Source organism: Scomber japonicus, chromosome 3 (genome assembly GCF_027409825.1).
Source record: "Scomber japonicus isolate fScoJap1 chromosome 3, fScoJap1.pri, whole genome shotgun sequence".
Lineage (NCBI taxonomy): Eukaryota > Metazoa > Chordata > Actinopteri > Scombriformes > Scombridae > Scomber > Scomber japonicus.
In genome coordinates this window covers 13,310,170-13,332,104 of record NC_070580.1, presented here as the reverse complement: position 1 = coordinate 13,332,104, position 21,935 = coordinate 13,310,170, and the positions used below count along the sequence as shown (strand labels likewise).

The 21,935-nt window shown below is 40.7% G+C and overlaps 1 protein-coding gene across 1 annotated transcript; it reads left to right on the top strand.

The window, feature by feature from the left end:
* Positions 1 to 1,787: 1,787 nt before the first annotated feature.
* Positions 1,788 to 8,953, top strand: myorg (myogenesis regulating glycosidase (putative)). The gene is made up of 3 exons (XM_053316496.1): positions 1,788 to 1,869; positions 4,231 to 4,609; positions 4,900 to 8,953. Exons 2-3 carry the CDS (start codon positions 4,347 to 4,349, stop codon positions 6,689 to 6,691), a joined length of 2,055 nt encoding a protein of 684 aa, XP_053172471.1. The 5' UTR covers positions 1,788 to 1,869; positions 4,231 to 4,346; the 3' UTR covers positions 6,692 to 8,953.
* The last annotated feature ends 12,982 nt before the right edge of the window (positions 8,954 to 21,935 follow it).

Genomic DNA, 21,935 nt, shown 5'->3' with positions numbered 1-21,935 from the left:
TTCTTCTTCTTCTTATCTTCTACTTCTTCCTCTTGTATTTCTTCTTATGCTAATCTTATTTGACTATCCAGGATTTTCTGTTTCCCCGGAGTCTTCAGCCCACCTACAGGTCATCCCAAACAATGGACATTGGCCGTCCTCTTTTCCCCCCTGTCAAACAATTGTCATTCCATAATCCACTTAGGACTGACAACTCTCTGAACACTGTGGACACAACCAAAGTACAACACATGCCCCCTGTCAACACATCCACAGCACAAGTTCTGCCCTCTGCTGATGGACTGCACACACTACAGCTCACTGAGACTCCTGCTGGCACTGGCACTCAGCTCTATGCAGCATGGAAGAATCCACCAAGGTGACAATTGATTAGATCAATCAATGGCTCAAAGATAACTAAAGAAATACTCATACTGTTTTTATTTGGTTTAGAATGGATTATCAGAGGAATGCCCATCCACTTTCAGCACAGCAGCACAGGTGAAAGACTGGCCTCTGACCTCTTCTTGTGGCCTTTGAGCTTTATTTCATCACTTAAACAAAGCTACTATAAGCTACTCTGGTAATACAAAGATAAAAGAAATGCTGAAGTGAGTGATTCCATGAGTCCCATATTGTGATGATATACTGTACATGTTTTTGACAGGCAATATGCAGGCCCTCACCTTCGGGCAAGACCCCAAACCAGCAACATTCTTGCATCTCAACACCACCTTCCAAGAGCACAGTACAGGATGTCTCATTCTAACACTGTCCTGGATTATAGGTGCATATTGAACTTCTTTTAATAACAAAAATAATATCTTGATGAATCACACATAAAACACATAAAAGGATGACAGGAAAATATGTTTTTGTGTGCCATATGTAATAACCACTTTTACTCCTATGGTTACTCAACAGCGGCTGCTACAGCTGTTTCCATGTGGTGAAGCCCTACCAAGCTGGACACTACATCATACACCCAGAGTTTGTGTCTGAATGCCTTCGTTAGGACTATTACAGCAATGTCTTCTGAAGTGGGGACTGAGGACCTGCAGAGGTCCTTGAGGGGGCTCCAGCAAAATGAGGGCTCATTAACCACACTGTTGTTTAATTCTCCAATAATTAACCCAGTGAGACGAGGTGTATGAATGAATAATGTAGCTGTAGGCTCCACTCTTGCCACTATTATCTCCCTACATACAGCATGGACACTTTTACAATTCAGTACTAAATCAGCAGCAAGATATCTTCCATTAAGGGGCTTGTGGTGATCAAATCAAATGAGGCACTTTGGCCCAAATGTGTATCCGTCTGTGACATAAATTTTTTATCCTGCTATTAGAGGGGGTAATTTTCCACATGTGATATATGAATTCTTTATTACATGTTTGGAGAGTTAAACAGAAATAGTATTGCAAACAATGAAATTTTACTCAGGGGTATTACAGACTCATTGTAGTTATTGTGAAAGGTATTTTCTCAGGATACTATATAGCAGACACAATTTACCACCAGTGCAAACAAAGGTCATTATAATCATATTATTACATATATGAGTCCCCATAGAAATATAGCTTATATTCTTTTGCTATTTCTTTCTGTTTTTTCAGTCCATTAAAATAAAGTTTTTGGCATATTCCTCCTCTCCCCCCCCCCCCCCCCCCCACTATACCACCAGTGTGCTATGTCAAGTTAATCAACCAGTGTGGTGTGTTATATCAAACTGTAATCTGTGCAAAATGAGAAAATAAAGAGCACTACTTCAACTGGACTACATTTCCCAGGCTGTGGTGGGCGTAGACAAGGCGGACACGCAACAACATGCCTTCATAGAGTTTTTTCTGTAAACTGTGGCAAACAAGTTGTGCCTGGATCTGCTGAGAGGTAGGGAGAAACTTTTTTTTAAAAATTAATAATTGAAAATAAAAGGGAAAAGGCATAAGCAATTATTACAGGCGGTTTTACGCACGGATTCCTTGTTATTTCAGCTCCGTTAACTTTCTTGCACCACCCACCAGGGCGCACGACATCGACGTTTCTATACATCGGGCCATATGTGTAACCTAAAAGTTGTAAACACTATAGACAGTTATTGCACGGTTCTTATCTTGTAAATATGTTTTAGTGTAGGTTATTAATTGTGCGTCTGTATGTCATAAACGAAATATAGTACAAAGTAAAAACGTGAAACATCATAACACAGTATCTATCCATGAAATAGCCACGCCAAATGTACAGATCGTGACTTAACACATCTTAACACATTATCTATCCATGAAATAGCCACGCCAAATGTACAGATCGTGACTGTTGTTGATACTGAGGTACTGTTGGCCTCTGTAGTGCTGTCTGTACATTTAGCCATTATCAGCAGGCTGCCACGCGCTACACACATTTGCACGCACGCACGCGCGCACGCACACACACACGGTTTTTGAAGGAGTGGGCCTTTTCCAGACTTCTGTTATGACTGTATCAGCATTTCTGTGTTTATTTTTCACTATGTCAGAATAGATAGTGAATCGGCTGAAATAGCAGATATTCAACCCCTCTGATCGCATCGTAAACAAAGAAATGCCTTAGTCTGAAAATGTTATGCCCTTTTCTCACACTCTCAATGACAAAACATGGTTGAGTAAGAGCTTTTTTGTTGTTTTGAAATGCCACTGTGAAAAGAAAAGAAGAAAAAAAAAACACTAGAATGAATTGTGCAGGAATTTAACTGAATTATCTGAAAAACAATCAGCAACATGTTTAATAATCATTCAATCATTTTTAATGCAGAAATTCAAATAAGAAAGATTTTGCCTCCAGCTTCTGTTCCAGTTCCATGTGAATATTTGCTGGTTTTCTGAGCCCTTCATGATAATAAATTTAACATTTCTGGGCTGCTGGTTGAACAAGACAAGTAATTTTCACTTAAGGCTCCAGAAAATTGTAGCATAAATTAAAATGTATAATATCATTAATTAATAAAGAAAACAATCATTGAGTAAATTGATAATTAAAATAATCAGTTAATTGTAGCTCTATATTGTGATGACACATACAATAGATTTTCATAGCTTGCACTTTTCAATAAGAAAAAAGAAAAAATGACCTAATATTCAGAATAGATCCGATAAACAGTACATCTAAGACTTTCCTGGTCAATTTTTCCACCTGAGTCCGGCAGTTGGAGTCTCCAAGGAACCAGCAGTTAGTTCTCTGTTAATTAATGACAGGCTTATGTTATCACTCCTGTTGTTGTGGGAAATCTATACCAAGGGTGGTTGAAAACAGAATTAGTCAATTAGATTGCTAATTAATAGCAAGCATTTTTTATTATCGACCCCTGCTTCTAGGGCAGACCATGAGGGTCAATTGCAGTTAGGGCCAGTCAGCAAAGAGGGAAGCTGGAGAGGACTGAACTCCCTTCAGTCTTCAGTGCATTCAAATCTAATCTATTCTGATTAGTTGAAGCCAAAATAACAAACATCAACCAGTTAATTACCCGTAAGAGTAAGTTTCTTCTGTGCCCCTGTTCAGAGGGATGGTAAGATCCCCGTGCAACAGATATGGACACATGTCTTTCTGTTTGTGTTTGATTTGTTGCCAGGGTTGTTTTTGGCTAGAATGATACAGGTTACTTCCAGGTTCAGTTAGTCTTGCTTAATAGAGCACAAAGTTTAGTATGCTTCTCCTCCTCCTCCGACATTGGCAAAACTCTAAGGCCAAAATCCCCTTTTTCTGCTTCTCCACTTCCTTACATACAAATGAGTATTCTTTCAGTTGAACTCATACACTAGAATTACTTCTGGGAAAGTCCACTTTATCCTCTTATGGGTAATTGGCAGTAGATTTGTTTTGTTAAGTCTTAAACACATCTTTAAAGTTTACATCCTGACAGCATAATACCTCTAACTGCTGTGAAATCACTTTGTGCAGCATTGCGGAGCATGTAAGAAAATTCTAGAAATGTAATGGAGGCTTTGAACTGACAAGGAAACAAAATTGATGGTGAGACATTGACATCTTGAATGTGTGCAGATCTGGCCGGGGCTGTTTGCTTGGATGTCTCTGGTAGTTGAGTGAGTTTAAGGCCAAACAACAACTGGAAGTTTACTGTACAAAGTTTCCAGCAACAAGGAAACTTGTATTAATCATTATGATTAAAATCAGTTTACTGTAATACCAGAAGAGAAAATATTGTTTGAAGAGCTTGACTGAGAATTTTAATAGTCTGTTATCTCTCTCTTATGACAGGCAGGCAAACAGACACAACGACGGGGCTGGAGTGCAACAAAAGAGATTCCCTGGAAAACATTTTTATGTTCTGCAGAACATCAGCTGAAGTGTTTACCCAGTGAACAGCACAAGTCATGTACCAAGTTGTACCAGGAGGAGCGGGAGGCACAATTACAGATGTTATCCCCAAGCAGAAACACAACAAGGACACTCGACCCTTAGTCGGAGCTGGAGTAATCGGCCTTGTGCTGGTGATTGCAGCAGTGACTGCATGGTGTTATTACATAGCCTCTCTACGCAAAGCTGAGCTGCTTAAGACTCAGCTGCTGGATCTGAATAAAGATGGCTACATTATCCGCAACCAGGGAGGGTCTATTGTTTTCAGAATGGATTTCAGGTTGGTATTTCTTACTGGTCATTGCAACCTGACCTGATATATATATATATGTGTGTGTGTGTGTGTGTGTGTGTGTGTCATACAGTTAATGTAAAATGTGAATGTAAAAATTCCAGCAGCAACCAATGTTCAATAAAAAAAGGTTTTTGTTTTAAAAATTCAACTCATGTTCAACACAAGTACTTATTTTAAACATATCTTTAAATCTAATTTAATTTTAGTAATTTAAACAGAAATGTGAGGTGTGTGTTGAAGCAATAGTATGATAATGCAATTATGTTACTTGGCAGGTCAGGGACATTGGATTTGGATTCTTGCTCTAAAGAAGGGGAGATGCTGAGCTGTGAACGCACCACTGACAGAAAACTGAATTTCTTCATCGAGACAGTGCGACCCAAAGACACAGTACAATGCTACCGTGTGCGTTGGGAGGAATTGGTTCCTGACATACCTGTTGAGCATGCCATGACATACAAGTTCGCACACTGGTATGGTGGCGCAGTGTCAGCAATTCAGCACTGGCCTATTTCCATCTCTGGCCAACAGGCTCCCAAACCTTTTGTTACAAGTGATATTTACTCAAACCGCAATGAATTTGGTGGAATTTTGGAGAGTTATTGGCTTTCATCCAATGCTACGGCCATCAAGATCAATAATTCTGTGCCCTTCCACCTGGGCTGGAACAACACAGAGAAGACTATGTATTTCCAGGCACGATACAATGACAGTCCCTTCAAGCCAAACCCAGGGGAGGCTCCATGTGCTGAACTTAGCTACAGAGTATGTGTGGGCTTGGACGTGACATCCATACACAAGTACATGGTCCGGAGATACTTCAACAAACCAAACAAAGTGCCAGCCAAAGCCATGTTTCAACATCCTATTTGGTCCACTTGGGCATTGCATAAGACTAACATTGATCAAGAGAAACTTTTGACATATGCTGCCAACATACGCAAGTATGACTTTAACTGCAGCCACCTGGAATTAGATGACCGCTACTCCAGCCGCTACGGGGAATTTGAGTTCGACACAACAAAGTTCCCCAATGCCTCAGCTATGTTCCAAAAGCTGAAATCAGATGGATTTCTTATGTCACTCTGGATTCACCCTTTTGTTAACTATGACTCTGAAAACTTCCATACCTGTGTAGAGAGGGGGCTGTTTGTCCGAGAGCCAACAGGCCGGCTGCCGGCCTTGGTGCGCTGGTGGAATGGTATTGGTGGCATTTTGGACTTCACAAATCCAGAAGCTCGTGATTGGTTTTCCTCACAGCTGCGTTCCCTGCGCTCAAAGTATGGAGTGTCATCTTTTAAATTTGATGCAGGTGAGACCAACTACTTACCATGGAAATTCAGTACCAGAACTCCCATTCGGGACCCAAGTTTTTTCACAAGACGTTATACTGAGATGGCCATTCCCTATAATGATAGAGCTGAGCTGCGTAGTGGCTACCAGTCTCAGAACATATCTTGCTTCTTCAGACCTATCGACAGGGACTCAGTGTGGGGCTATGAGTTGGGGCTCAAATCTCTTATTCCCACAGTGCTCACCATCAGCATTCTTGGCTATCAGTTTATTCTACCTGACATGATCGGAGGGAATGCCTATCTGAACCGCACTGATGGAAATCATGCATTGCCTGATCGAGAACTCTATATCCGCTGGCTGGAGCTGTCAGCCTTCATGCCCTCTATGCAATTTTCTATTCCACCATGGGAGTATGACAATGAGGTGATTGAAATTGCACGGAAATACACAGATCTCCATCAGAGCATTGTGGCACCACGGGTCCTGGAGCTGGCTGGTGAGGTGCTGGACACCGGGGACCCAATCATACGGCCTCTGTGGTGGATTGCCACAGGTGATGAGACAGCCTATAAAATAGACTCCCAGTTTCTGATTGGGGATGACCTCATGGTAGCACCCGTTTTAGAGCCTGGAAAGCAAGAGCGTGATATCTACCTACCAGCTGGCCGTTGGAGAAGCTACAAGGGAGAGAGATTTGATATCAAGGAGCCACTGCACCTCACAGACTATCCTGTAGACCTGGATGAAATTGCTTACTTTGTTTGGGTGTAACAAAAAGGGATTGTAAAGCTGAACGGGCTAGGTTAGCCGATGCCCAAATCTGCTTGTGAGACAAGCTTCACAAATTTAGCTTTTATGCTTGACAGAAGAGGCTGGGAAAAGGCTGTTTTTTACGGAGCTTTTTTGCAACAAAATATGGAGACTTTTAAAGCAGGTTTAAATTTAACACTGCATTGCATCATAAATGTGAAATTGTGTCTTAAAAATACATCATCTTAATTTTTCATTTAATTTAAGCTAATTGGTGCTGTGTTTTCTTTGCATCTTTTGTGATTTTAATGTAAAGCTATGTTAATATCATGTATGAAAGCTGAACAAGTCATGTATGAATTTTTCTGATGAAAAGGGAATAGGTAAACTGTGAATTGAATAAGGCATAATCGCTATAAAGTATATATGAAATGTTTATAAAAATGTCCATATAAAAAGTGTCAGAACACTTTGAAGATGAATTTAATCCAAACAGATTGTAATATGGGTGACAGAAGTGGTGTCATCATGTCATAAGGCAGACAATAGGCTTAATAAAACCCTCTCTATATACCATATGTATATATCAATCAATTCTCTGTTTAACTGAGCTATCCTCCTTTTCCTTTGACACTGATGACTCCTCTTCTTTGCTCCGAGTTGCTTTTCAGGAAGTTCAGGTTTTATGCTTCACTTATCAGGATGACTGCTTGAAGTTTAATCATTACATACTGCATGTGCTCTCATTTGTGAAACACAGTGTCATGTAACTACTCTTAGCCTAGAAGAAGATGGATTTTATCGGGCACTAAATATTTTATGCTCTCCCTCAGGTAACAACTTTCTCAGGCTGTAGTGTATTCGAAGGGTCTCACAACTATTTTTTATTGTGCTTTGCTGACTCCAAATGCAGCTAAATAACTAATAATGTCTAATGAACACATCCAAAATAAGGAGATTCTCTTTAGAAGGATTTTTGTTTGAAGTTTTGTTTCTTTATAATCTGCTTAAAATGTAACATGGAAGTCCATAAATTCCGTTAATTTAGCAGCATTTAATTATCAAATTAAATTGTACAGTGTATTTTGTCATATTGTGCTTTGTTGATGTGAATATTTTGTAACTGCAGTGATGTCTCTATGTGCCATATGTTATCTGCAACCATTTTGTATGTGATTTGTTTTTATGCTACACATTTCTTATTGTTGTTTATTATTTAATATAAGTGGTGAGTTAACCCTTTTTGGACTGAGTGTACTACAAATGCCTCAGAAGTTTATCTTCTATAACATCTTTAACTGTAATATATTTTTTTAAATGTTCCATTGCTGCACAATATCTGAAAAACATCTCCTCCATAGTTGTAGATCAAAGTACACCAGCTAAGTCATGTCTCTTGTTATCTTGAGACGAAACTGATATTGATCTTCTCATCAAACTCCAGGAAAGGCAGCAAGCATATTTCTTTGAGTGACATCTCACAAAGTAAATTCAGAACGAATATTTTTGGTAACATTGTACAGCTATACTTGGGTTACAAATCTAAAAATTATACCATTATATCATGTTTTATTTGTTTATTTTTGTTGTGAAATTGGTGTGTTTTCTTGTCATGCAGTGAAGCCAATAAGCTCATATTTTACTTAAACTATTTGACAAAATAGGATTCTGAATCCTTTTAAATCTATCATCAAAATGAATAAAAAGATCCATATGATTACATTTAGTTATGTATAGTTTTAACTTCCTGTGGTTCCTGTGATTACATTTTTTAAATGAGTTGATATGGATTCTGATTGCTTTTGAATTTGCAATGGATAAATATTGCATCTGTATGATTTATAGATCAAGCAACTTCCACTAATGGTGCAATGTGCCAATTTGTCAGTTTGTTTTAGTGTTTTCTCACCTACTGCGGAGTTGCATGGCAACTGTGTGCTTTGACATGTGGCCTTCATGTTGACCTCAGTGGATCTTGTTTGCGCCTTTTAGTTTCATCATAACAGCTTTACCTATTTATAGCAGTTCTCACTCAGCATCTGGGCAAGACCAACCTCTAAGGCTATTCCTGTCTGAGAGGGTCTCGCTTTATGACAAGACTGAAAGGCTGTATCTTGGACTGAATGTTTTTTTGCTTTTGGCTCTTTTGACCCTGTGTGTGTGTGTGTTGCTTCCCTCGTATTATTATAACGAATGGCAAAATTTGCATGTGACTAAAGGGCAGCATTCATTTCAGCAAGCGTGCGCATTTTGTATGAATGTATTAAAAGAAATCTGGTTTGACTTTTGTTTGTTTCTTAGCATTTCTGTCCTGCATTAATCTTTGTTTTAAAAGTAAATGTCACATGGCACACAAAGCTCAATTACTGCTTTGTCACCACTGCTACCATTGCCAGACAACTTCTTTACTCTAAAGCGGTCAATAATACATGACTGTCTTTTTACACACACCAAAAAAATGAAAAATGAAAACAAGGAAACAAAAAACAAGGATATGAAATTCAGGTCAGTAAGCTGACCGTGCAATCAGTGAGCCAATAACAACCTGTAACCTTTCATGAGTCTGCAATATATGAAAACTAATGTGCCTATCAAATCAGTATTGAAAGATACACCCCTGAGGGACTTTTCCAACTTTTTGATGCCCAGCTCATCACAGGGCAATAATGACAAGGTGATGAAACAATTGTGCAGGTTATTTGGAGGCGGTGTTCAGATCAATAAATCATCTGCTGGTTCATGATGTGAGGCCAGAGAGCAACTGATATAAAAGTGTAAGACTAGACACCAAGAATAAAAAATATAAACGGGCTACGTAGGGCGATAAATACAATATTAGAATTACAGCATTAAGCATGATTGTGCTTTTTGAGTTCAATTGGCCTAGCAGCACCATTTCTTACAGCTATAGTCGATCTTTCATATGTTTGGGGAATTTATTCCATTACACAACAGCGGGATATGCTTCAGAAGTACTTCACTTTATTTGCCAATGCCTCATCTTTCTTCAAAATTGATCTTGACTTGCAGCCTGTGCGGGGAGGACATACATTCATTGATTAGCTGTCTGTGTGTTGCAGAGATCAATAATATTTGTCGGTTTGCTTTCTGCAATCATATTGTTTGGTTCTGCCCATCTTTTCATAGACTCACTGGACAAATAATTTATGTAGAAGCTTTAGGAAGAACTAGGAGTTTTCTAGATGGACATTTGGAAAACAGGATATAATTGTTTAAAAAGATCACTTAATGCCAAAACAATAGTTGATTAATTATATTAGCACCTACTTCAGTGTGGGACTAATTCTACTATTTTATGAATCTGTTGATTGGAAAAAAAAGTAGAAAATGCACATTTAACTGTGAAGAGAAGTAGTATGGCACAATTAGAGATACATAAAAGGTAAAATTGTTTCAGTGTCTAATAAAATAAATGCGAAAATTCACAGGTAGATTTGACCAAGAATTGATATTTAATTTTCACAGATATTGTAAGCTTACTGATGACAATCTGTAGTTGTTCTGGCCACATGGTGCTACAGACGTCCAGGAGGGTGCAGTGTAGCTTCATTGATGAATTCTTTCTCTGACATGTCAGTGGACAAGGGTCCAGATGTTATATGCACAACACACACACACACGCACGCACAAACGCACGCCGCAAGCACGCACGCACGCCGCACACACACACACACACACACAAACACACACACACACACACACACACACACACACACACACACACACACACACACACACACACACAAAACAAGCAGGACACAAAACTGGCAGAGCACTTCCCCCCTTCCTTCCCCACCTGTGAGCCCACCTGTGTGTCCATCTGCAGAGGAGAGACGCCAGTTGTTCTGGTTAGGAGCCAGTGTGTCTCAAGTACCTTTCCATACCCTCCTTCTATGAGCCTGTCTGCTGTCTGTCCTGCCCTGTAAGGCATATGTATTATGAAGAGAGAACAAAGTGGTACTCTGAAGAACAAACTTAAAAACACTGCTGACTCAAAAAAATAGAAAAAATATGTCAAAAACAGATGCATCATTTGCAATTTCCCAGTTATTTTCCCAACCGGACTAATCCTCAGTTATTGGAAATATCTGACAAAATTCATAAGAAATGATTATCATGATCAAGAAGGACTGCAAAAAGGAATTATTTGTGACAAATATACAAATGAAACCATTTGACATTACATTGAATACATGTAAGCAAGATAGCAACCTAATATGAATCTTGTATAGCTAATTAAACTGGATTTGCCACAAATAAACCAATTAATCAAAGATATGTATTACAAACCACAATTGTGATCACTTGTTTGTGATGATAATATAAGAACTGTAGATGATGATCACTAAAACTACTTGAATATATCATCAGAATTGTTGTTGGATCGCAAATATAAACCAAAATGAGCAGTAGACAAACAATGATAAATAAGCTGCAGACTCTAGGAGCTAAGTATGAATGAGCGTTTATTGTAGATATCCACAGGGGAAATAAAACCCCACAGCCCTCCTGTGTGAAATTCAGAATCTTTGTCCTTAACCCAAGATTTTCACTCCGTAACTAGAATGACCTCGCATCTGGTGCTGCCATGGCTTGTCTGACAGGAATATGTCTGTCCTCGCCAGGTAACAAATGAACCCAACCAAGCCAAGAGCGTGCCTCTGGCATTATAGAGACAGAGATAGTTGCTGCTGACTGGTAGAAGCATTTGTTAACGTTGCGACTGAGTATTAAAGGGTACTGAGATGATATATTTCAGTGTCTGAGTTCACTTACACATTTGTTTTTATAACTTACAATTCCGTGTTTTTACTGCTATTTTTTAAAATTAGTGTTTTTTTCACTTGGTATACTCCTTTTTTTTCTATTTTGTTATTTTTTAAAATTTTGAATATTGTCCCCTGACTCACTTTGCTCCCTCAACTGCAAATTTGTTTTTGGAGACATTGACAACTAAGGTCTCTTGAATCTTAAATGGAGACAGATATGCAGACACACTTAAATCATAAAATTGAAGACTGAGGTGAGCAACTTAGGAGGACAACAGGCAGGGCACTTCCTCTGTGCCTTTGAGGGGGTAAGAGGTTGAACGAAATGTCAGGCACCGAGGAGCAGATGCATAATTGAAACATTGCGTGGCGGCTGCAGCCGTGCACAAGGTTGTTTGATTGATACCGTTTTAGAACACTCCTGTCCCCTCATGCTCATGGGGTTTACCTGGGGAGAAACTGGGGGAGGGGGAAAGGTGCTTAGGTGGCTCATCTGGGTTTTGGAGGAAAATTGGTGCCATCCATCAAACACTGCATTTAACAAACGCTAACGCAGGCCTGGCCAACAAAGGATTCGTATATAAGGCAGCGAACCAGGAAACATGTGAGGTGCAGGGACTGGTGAGGGTCTATCAATCAGCCAGTCAGCTCCTTTATTTAACAAGTGAGGGCCACAGACCCCAAGGGCCACACTCCATATTCTAGCTGGTTGGGCTTGCAGTCTTCCCCTGTAAAAAGAATAAAAAAAGGGGAGGAGAGGGATGAAGAGAGGAAGGAAAGAGGGGCATGAAGGGATTGGGTTGGGGGGTGATGGAGGTGCGGAAGGGTTTGGCCCATGTCCCCTGGCGTGCCGGTGCGCTTCATCTTCTCAGTGCAAGGGCCTGGAACTGCAGCTTGATGGGATTTTCAGCCCTGTGGCCTCCGCTGTCCCAGCATCCATCTGGAGGGTTGCCGTGTGCACAGTGGAGAGCCAGCCACTCAGCAACACAGCCATAAAGAACAACCCGTAGGCCAGCCAATGCCACTGATCTGAGGCTCGCAGCTCTGTTCAGTGGACAGGCCAACACTCAGTGGCACACACTCCTGTCAGGGACACAGGCTGATCCCTAAGCTACTGTGTGCTCAGTGGAACAGAAGACACGCTCTGTGAGGCAGCCCACATCCGACCACTGACTTCTTCAAAGCTTAGAAAATTGGAATGGAACAAGCACTTCACTATTCAGCAGCCTTAATGGTGTGGAGAGGGCTATCTCCCCCTCTCTCATTTTTTCTGTCTCTGTGTGTGTCACAGCAATTAAATATACACTTCTTCTTATTTTTACATTATGCAACTTTTGCTTTTTACATTCAGTATCTGATCAAGAAAAGCGGCAGAAGCCATAGTGGCCTCTTGTAGGAAATGAAATGGTTGCAGTGGTTGCACAGATATCAGATATCTATGGTTGGCTACAATAAAGGCTTGACTTAAAACAATGCTTCCTTTGCATGTTCAATAAGATACAGAGTCCATTTCTACGGAGAAGTTCAATTTAATACCGTAACGCACAGCATCCAGAACAATAATATCAGCGATATATAATTGAAAATCAAGACCAAATATGCAAAGACAATCATTACTGCCTCTCATTATTGGATCCAATTTATGTATGCCCCAGGGGACAGAGTAGCAAATAATGGATTGGTACTGTGGAGTGCCGAGATACTGTATGCTCCATATTGGTGGTGAACGTGCATGAGATTCTGCCTGATATAACTGATATAACCATGGAAAGATTGGATTGAAAATGTTTTTGTTTCTCCTCAGGGCTACGTGGCATCATTAGCATATTTTTTTCTCTCCTGATGACTGTAAATTCAGTGAATGTAGCCCTGTCGTGGGTAAGGTGGGCAGACGGTAGACTGTATAAATAAACAGTCTGTGTGAGGGCAGCACTGTGGCCCCCACCTGCCCACCATCAATCAATATTACAGCGGCCACTGGCAGCCCAATCGCCCTTTTATAGGCCTGTGAAATGATCAAACATCTGCTCATAACCATGCTTCATATATAGATGGATCATACATACAATATCAAATCCTGCATGATGTCATTCTGCACAACAGGATGTAACAATGACAATACAGTACATTTATCCAAAAGTGTGTATAAAGTGTGGTGGATTAACGGTGGGTAGCTAGAGGGGGGATAAGCAGCCTTGAGGCAGATTACATCAATAACAGAATCGACAGTGGACTTTTTAAGGCTCACCAAATACGGTGGGTCAATAAAGCAAAAATGGATAACACATTTCTGATGCTGTTCGTCATCTTCTTTCCCAATAATTATATGCAGTCCTGTTTTTGGGTTTCCAGAAGAGTTGGTGCGAAAACACAACACAGTGTCAACTATTTCCATGTTTACTGTTTAAAAGTCAGCCATGTTGATGAAAGCTCAGTGAACATGATAAAAGTTAAGGCCAGTAACTAGTTTGGCAGCTGTAGTAGACAAAGGTTGTGAGGGCCTCGTCCATGGAGAGGGGGAACGAATCCAAGTGGTCCAAGGTTAATGGTGGCTTGGAACAAATGGATTCAGTGCCACGGGCGTGCTGACAGGTGATTTGACGTGAGTGAAGGTGGGCCATCAATCTCCTGTTGGCCTCTTTGACCCTCTCCCGCCCAGCTGTAGCAGCTAGGGGGCGCCAGGTGTCACGGTGCCCTGACCTGTTCGGGTCTCCAGATAGCCCACCTGCTGTCTGCCTAAAGCTCCCCCTACGGCTAGAAGAGACTCCCATCACTTCACGCTTGGCTGGCATGATGAAACTGTGATTGGAAGATAGTGAACTGTGACAGGCAGTGGTAGACTCAAAGTCTTCAAGCCAAATTCAAACCACTCGCTCCAGGTTTCCTTTTACAGTCCACTTTTCTCTTGAATTGTTCTGACAATTTAATGGTGCACAAATGATAATCTGCCAGCCTGTCTTTAATATGCTTTCATACCACTTGTGGCTATTTTCTCGTGTACTGCAGAATAAATGGCTTTTGTAACTCATTCAACCCAAGAAGAAATATCATGTAAGATATGCTGAGGCAAAAACTACTGTGTGCAGGATGAGTGTCATTATGTGAATGTGTGGATGTGTGTACATGCACTCCACCTGGCAACCCCCCCCCCCCCTCCTCCTCCCTCCCTCTCCCCCTCTCCTCCCTCCCCAGGGAGGTTCAGCTTCACATTTAAACCTGACATAAATTCCCTGTCACAAATCCCTCGGGCAGCCAGGCTTGTAGGCACAAAAGCAAATATTTCCGCTCCTGATCATGGCCAATCCCTTTTAACATCCCCACCCACTGCAGCCTCCTCCCCACCCTCCTCTGAACCTACCCTAGCACCGCAAGCCAGCCATTTGTCACAAAGTAATTATAGAATTATCGATTGGCAAGCAATTAACACCTTTCTTCTCTTTTTCCACCCTCCTTGCTGCCCCACCCAAACCCCCCCACATCACACCCCATTCTTTAATTTGAACTTGGAGAAAGAAAGAATAAGAAGGGGAGAAAAAGCTGTGGGAGTAACACATTTAATCCTGCTGGCATTTCCTAGTTCTACTCAAATTAATAGGGCGACAGGGACAAAATGGCTTTTCTCTTTTTTTCTCTGTTTCTTCTGTTATTCTTCTCCTTGTCTAGCCTGCTGATCTATCTTTAACAGACAGGGAGCTGCTTAGAGTACAGCCAAACACTCTATTCTCTCTGGGATGAATGAATACGCCATTAAATCTCATTTCGAAAAGAACACCTTACATTCTTCATAAGAGCCACATACTCATGCTCCTGATATGATCTCAGTATCACTGCTGTTGAACTCTAACCATTACAGACTATTCTTTTCATATTTGGCAGCCTTTACTTTCACTCCCTTCTTCTTGTGCTGTTCTCCAGCTGCCACCAGTGGTAGTGGTCCAGATGGACGTGTGAGGGAATAGTGGCAGAACCTCCGGCTGGCAGGCGTCTGAGTCAGGATGGATGTCATGGAACATCACCTTAGTAACATATGGATAGGGACAGGGGAGTTGATTCCCCTTCTGGCAAGTTTGATAACACATCTTCTCTTTCAGTTTATCCGCTTCTGTCTCTCGGCATCTCCTCTGACTTGAAGATTCTGCTGATGTCTCTTGTCATGTCCACTAAAAGAGATTTAATGTAATTGATCAAATTTACCGTTTATTTCTCATTTTTTTGTACTGGTATATTTTGTCTCAATGGAGCGTAATATGTATTCTTAAACTATGGAGCAGATCCAAAATGGGTCACGGCTCCACTTTTAGTGTGTTCCCACAAAGTAAAAGTACCAATAAATATTAATGAGTCTGTATCCTTGGATGAGAGACTAAATTTCTAATTTGGGTCCTGCACTGAAAAAGAACCCCTCACTTACAGGATTTCATTTTCCTCTGCCTTCTCCAATTCGGGGGCAAAGCTACTTTAAATTGCCATTTGTTTGTCATCACACCAGTGTTGCTTGTGCATTGTTATGTTTTCCTGTTGTGAGCAGATGAGATAGAGCTTCTGTTGTCACCGATCACATCAGTTTCAACAAATTAGTCATCATATAAATGGTGAAGACATTAAGTGAAGATGCATTTTGGCAAAGAGCTGAACTGTGTGCATGCAGCTGATAAGAGAAAGTAGGTTTTAAGCTGACTTGGACTAGCTTTTTTTAGTCTGGGTTCTGAATACCCCTGCACACATGAAAACAACTGCAAAAAAAAAACCCAACAAACCCAAACATATTTGCAAATGCAACCATATAATCTCACCCGAGGCCTTCTCTTCCCCACTGAAATTCTGCTAACCTAATGTGAGTGGCATTCATTTGACAGCAATTTAGGAACAATTTGAAGCCATTGAGGAACCTTTCTCTTTCATGCTGTAGTGTTGATCAATAACTCCCCTCAGGATGTTATTCAAACACGCATAGAGCAATATTCCTTCCTGAGAAACACTGTGATATTGACCTGTTTTTCCTGCCCTGCAGCCCTTCTTATTTTCTCAAAGAAGGTGGAACCCAGGAGACAGACATTGTTGTGGCCCTATGCTCTATGCAGGTTTTCTGGCTTTCATGGTTCTAACACCGTGACTTGCTGTCACCGTTTCTTCAAAGCCTCCTCCAACTTTTGCAATGCATTATTGTTCTGTTGACATTTAAGAGAGTTTTAAAAGGAACACAGGACGCTTGCCTTTATAGATGTTTTACCATGGCTTGTTTGTCAACCTGTATTTGTTTTAACATTAGACATGAATTGTACTTAAGAATTTGGGGATTATCTGAATAAACAAACACATTAACTTATACTTATAAAGACAATTTCACTTGTAAGAAAAATAACTTATCTGCAATCCCAAATTCAGTTAATTAATCAGTGGTATAATATGTACTAGTGTAAATGGTTTGTTCAATTTTCTTAATGCTGCACAAATCAATATTTTTATAATAATGGAAAAAATGACTAGGGCATATGTGTAATGTGAAAGGGGTCACGTCATGAACTGAAAACACAACATTTCCCCTTAACTTTACTGTATTTTTATATATTTTATTATTCTGGCCCACCCCATTTCCAGCAGCAGCTGATTTTAGCAAAAAAAAGCTCTTATAAACCCCCTTTGTACACTACCCAGTACCAAACTGACAGTCAAAGCTAACAACTATAGCATTGTGAAGCATTTAGCTGATGACAGATATTTTCCTCAGTGTGAGAGCTGAAATGAGAGTAAATTTTGGACTTACGTTTGCCATGTGGCCAGAAACATAAGCGATCACTCCGAAGTGATGGAGTGCCAGTGTCACTCCATGTCTGCTGAATGTGAAAAATGCAAATATTTGTTACACACGCCAAAAAATGTATTACTTCTGGTTCAAAGCTGCATCAAGCAACTTTGACCACTCCAAGCATTGGCTGGCTGAGATATGACCGAGATAAAACAACAAATCATTTTCAGGGCAAAAATGTTGACTTATCGGAACAGGAGAAGTACATTTCTGCCTCGATAATGTTATTAATAACATTAACTACAATTCAAGTATCCCAGTATCCATGACAGTGTAAAGGTGAGCCAGTATGCACTATATAAGGACCGGGAACTGAAGCAGTAAAATGGATCATTAATATTATTAATTACACCAGTGCTTTTATGTCATGTCTCTTGTCAAGTGTAGGCAGGAACATGCTTTACTTGTACCTTAATATTAACAGTCTTTTGGGCAATGAGCCAAACATAATTAGGGCAAGCACTCACAATTTTTGTCTTCCATTTTCTGAAGAAAAGGACATTTTTTAGTGCTTGCCCTACTTATTTGTAAATGCTCCACTTTCTTATTTGTTTTCTTTGGCTTCTCTCCTTTCATGCTGGGCAGGAAGTGTGCAGTTGGCTGTGTGAACTTGCTGGTGGTGATGGGCAGATCGATACTAAAAGTATTGATCCATGCAATACCCGTGCCATTTAATTTTCAAAGGATTAGGATCAATATAATAAACTATGATGTCTTCCATTTCTGTTTTGCAAATCATACTGATTGTTCTTTTTATTCCATTTACTGTGAAACTGTTACCAAACCACATGATTATCATCACCATATGTTCAAAGAAGAGATTAGCTTCTTCCAAATTACCTTCCCACATTATCATCCCACTTACAGAATCACCACATTTGGCCCTTAGAGGTAGAGGTAAACCCCAAAAAATCATTCAAGCGATTAATCAGGAGTTTGAGCATGACTAGTTAGCCTAAAGATCAGAGAAAGGAGGAGAAAGAAGACACTTTGTACCAAGCACATTTATACCAATGTATGCCTCTCAGAAAGGCACAGAGAATTCTGGTAGGCTTAATGTGTAGATTCATCCCATTCTTCAAGGTAACACAATGTCAAGTGCAAATTAACCTATCCACAGGACTGTTGTTGTAGAGTTGAAGACAATTCAGAACTCATCCCAGGCTTTCAAACCACTGTGATTTGTTCATATTGTGATGTGACATGAAAGTGGCTGAGGTCATATGATAGTAGTAAGGTCACATGGCAGTCTTTTGTGAGCCACTGGAGTAAGGGATTCAGACTGAAAACAGCTCTGCATTAAAATAATACTGGGGGCTGTGTTGGTAGGGTGGGTGGTTTAAAGTGGACCTATTATGCTCATTTTCAGCTCTATATTTTTATTCTTGGACCCAACTAGAGTAGCTTTGCATGAGTCACATTTCAATTTTTTTGTAATATACAGTCTTTTTAAGGCCCCCCTCCCAATGCACCCACTAATAATAGGTAAAGTAATAATAGGTCCCCTTTTAGTTATGGGTAAGACAATGACATACAATCCAGGAAGTATAGTTGGACTAACGGATTAAAGTGTTTAAAGACTTATCAGACATGAAGACACTGCACATTGCTTGTAACACAGACAGGATTTTACAAATCTTTGAAGTTAAGATAATTGCAGGCTAAACAGTACAAACTAATCCATCAGGAATGTGCGCTTGCATATGATTGGTGAATGCAGGGCCACCACATCATGCTGAAGCAAAAGTTGAGTCTGGCATTGCATGCATTGTTTTGTCCCAGCTTACTGTGACAAAACTGATAAGAATTACAAAGAGGTGTGACATCATGATTGACAGCTGTGACAGCCGCTCTCAAACCTCTGTCAGACTGAGGGGGCGTGTCCTGCGTTATCCCACCACCGGACTGTACTGCGCAGGCTCTGGCTCCAAATGGGGAAATTGTAGTCGGCAAAAGAGGGGAGAAGTTATTCGCTAACAACCAACTTGAAAAAAGGATAATAATAATAATCCAATACAGTTTTTGTCAAAATCACCAAATCTCTCCTCACTATCCTAGCTGTCCCTTCCAAGTGCGTGCTGAAAAAAAAGTCCGGTTTCAATACACAGCCTGGGCTCTGAGATTCAACAGATAAAATGTGGCTGTCAGCAGAGACATTATAATAAGAGGAGACATATCACTGAAAAAATCTCCCATTGAAATGCATAGGGAAACTACGTAACGCCAAGATGGCCGGTGTTTGCACATGTCCCGCCTCTTCTGGTGCCGTTGCTCCAATCATTTTGCTGGTCCTACGCGGTCACGTTTTTGCGACACTTGGAAGTCATTTTCAACAGAGAGCCTTAGAAGGACTTTGCTGTCAGTCTATGGGCTCGGGCGAGCCAACACAACAATGCTCCAGCTCCAGCCAATCAGAGACAGGGAGCGTTCTTGCATTCACGTTCAGACAGAGATGGATATGTAGTGTACGCAGTCAGAGCGAGAAACGTCTGGCACAAACATAGTGAAGGAGAGGTGACCAAGAAACATCCAGAGAGGAGAAAGTTAGAAGAACAAAACATATAAAAGAAGGACTTTGACCAGGACCCCGGACACATCAGTGTGGTTTTATTATGGCGGAGGGACCAAGGGAGACCCAGCAGAGGCTGATCTGGCAGACAGGTGAGTAACATCAGCTCTACTTCACATAAACTGTAGACAGCCCACTGTCTAGTTAGTCAGGATATGTTGTTGTTGTGATGTTATCTGTAAAGTAGCAGAGTTGTTACTACAGCTGTTTGACGCTCTGCACGTTAACTTCGCAGCTAACGTTAGCAGCGTGCTAACGTAACCTACAACGTAGCTGCTGTGTAGTTACTCGCTGTGTATGTGGTGTTTGTTCACTGCTTTCTAAGTGTTTACAGTCATGAAGACATATAAACACAGGTTTGCTATCACAATAATCTCACATGAGGTTGAGACGCGGTCAGGTGTTAGCCAGGCTAGCCACCTGTACTATCAGAGCAATAAATGCTGCTATCAAATTGAAGCTTGCGCAGTGGTTACTTCCGTTACCACGACAATGCGTGTCCATGCACTTCGAGGGTGGAGTGGAGCCCCAGAAGGAGTACTTCAGTGGTATTGAGCGCTTTGCTGTTTGCTTATGGCGCTGTAGGCTCATTCCTTGAGCTTGGTTGTGTCGGTTTAAGACAGTGGAATATTGTATTCTTAATTTTGGCTTGTGACCGTGGTAATGCAACTTGTGTAATTGCTGTCCTCTCATTCTCAAACTCACCCACTCACTCTTCCTGTGTATGTGTATAAGACCTACTATAAGGAAGCTGCTGTGTTGCTTTGTTTATAGGTGATTTCTGGAGTCATGCGTGGTTTCATAACATGTTTAAAAACGCATCAGTAGCAAGAGAGTCCTGCAGTTTTCCAAACACCACTGAGTAAATGAGTAAATGTACTTTGTTACATTCAACCACTGGTGTCAGTTGCATGTCTGAACCAGTGGCTTAAAGCCCCTGTCTAGTTTCTGACACCTTTCTCTTTACTTCCTCCATGTACACATTGTGTACAGTATGAGACACAGGTGAATAGCACAGCCATGTTTTTGCCAATAGAAAAAACAATCTCTATCTTTGCAGTGCCTTATGTTGAAATTGACACACATCCTTCTTCTTGATCTCATTCTTGTGGTGTCATTCATCTCTACTTGTAGGCTATGAATAACCCACAGATTTATATGAACTGACATTGATTTTTACCATTGTTGTTTAAATATTGCAAAACAATGGAAACCACAGTGTAAGGTTGATTTTCAGTGGTATCAGCAGTAGTAGTAGCTCTTTTGCATTATTCAACAGTTTTAATCTTTCAGAGCTTGCAATAATCCACTCTGTTCAAAAAAGTTCAATCAATTCATGTTATGAGCTGCTGTTACAAAAATAAAAGTGAGACTATAAAAGTTATGAAATAGGAAATTACATATTTCTATAAAACCTCTCTATTAGATAGTGACAAAGCTCAAACCAAAAGCAGCTCAGAAGTAATTGGCTGAATTGTGAGGGTTAATCAATGCTGTTGATCAGTCTGTCATTATATACTGTGTGGGCCATGTATAATGACTTGTTTATTTGTTTAACATAATGGACAAATGGAGAATACTGTATCAGTAAACTGACCAGACAGGTTGTTGGAGTATCATTCATCCTCTTTATTTCATTATAATGACTTCACAAGTTACTGCCTTGTGAATTTGTTTAATGAGGATAAGAAAGGGCTAGTGGAGCAACAGGTTGGCCTTCAGGAGGCAGTGTGAGACACGCTGAATGGATAATAGAGTTGTGGGATTGTTGGGTGGAAAGGGGGTTCGCAGGCAGACAGAATGGAGGACCATGGTGCTGGTCTTGTTCCCAGTCGGGCCAGGACCTGTGAGCACAAGGTGGACACCCCTCATCAGGCCTCGTCCCCACCCCTACACTTGCCTTCCAGCCTCTCATTTTCCACATGATTAGCTTGCCACCTGTCCTCCGGCTGGCCCTTGGCCTCCAGGCCGTCCGCGTCACGGCACCACTTAGCACTGGCAAGATTTTCACTGAGACATGCTTCATCACTGTGGAGCTGAGGGAAAGAACACCTCCAAAATTATGCATCAATTGATATTTTCATACTTTTGTGCTGTGAG

Coding starts and splice junctions, on each gene's coding strand:
- myorg (XM_053316496.1), top strand. CDS start 4,347: ATGTACCAAGTTGTACCAGGAGGAGCGGGAGGCACAATTACAGATGTT. Junction 4,610..4,899: donor GTTTTCAGAATGGATTTCAG/GTTGGTATTTCT, acceptor GTTACTTGGCAG/GTCAGGGACATTGGATTTGG.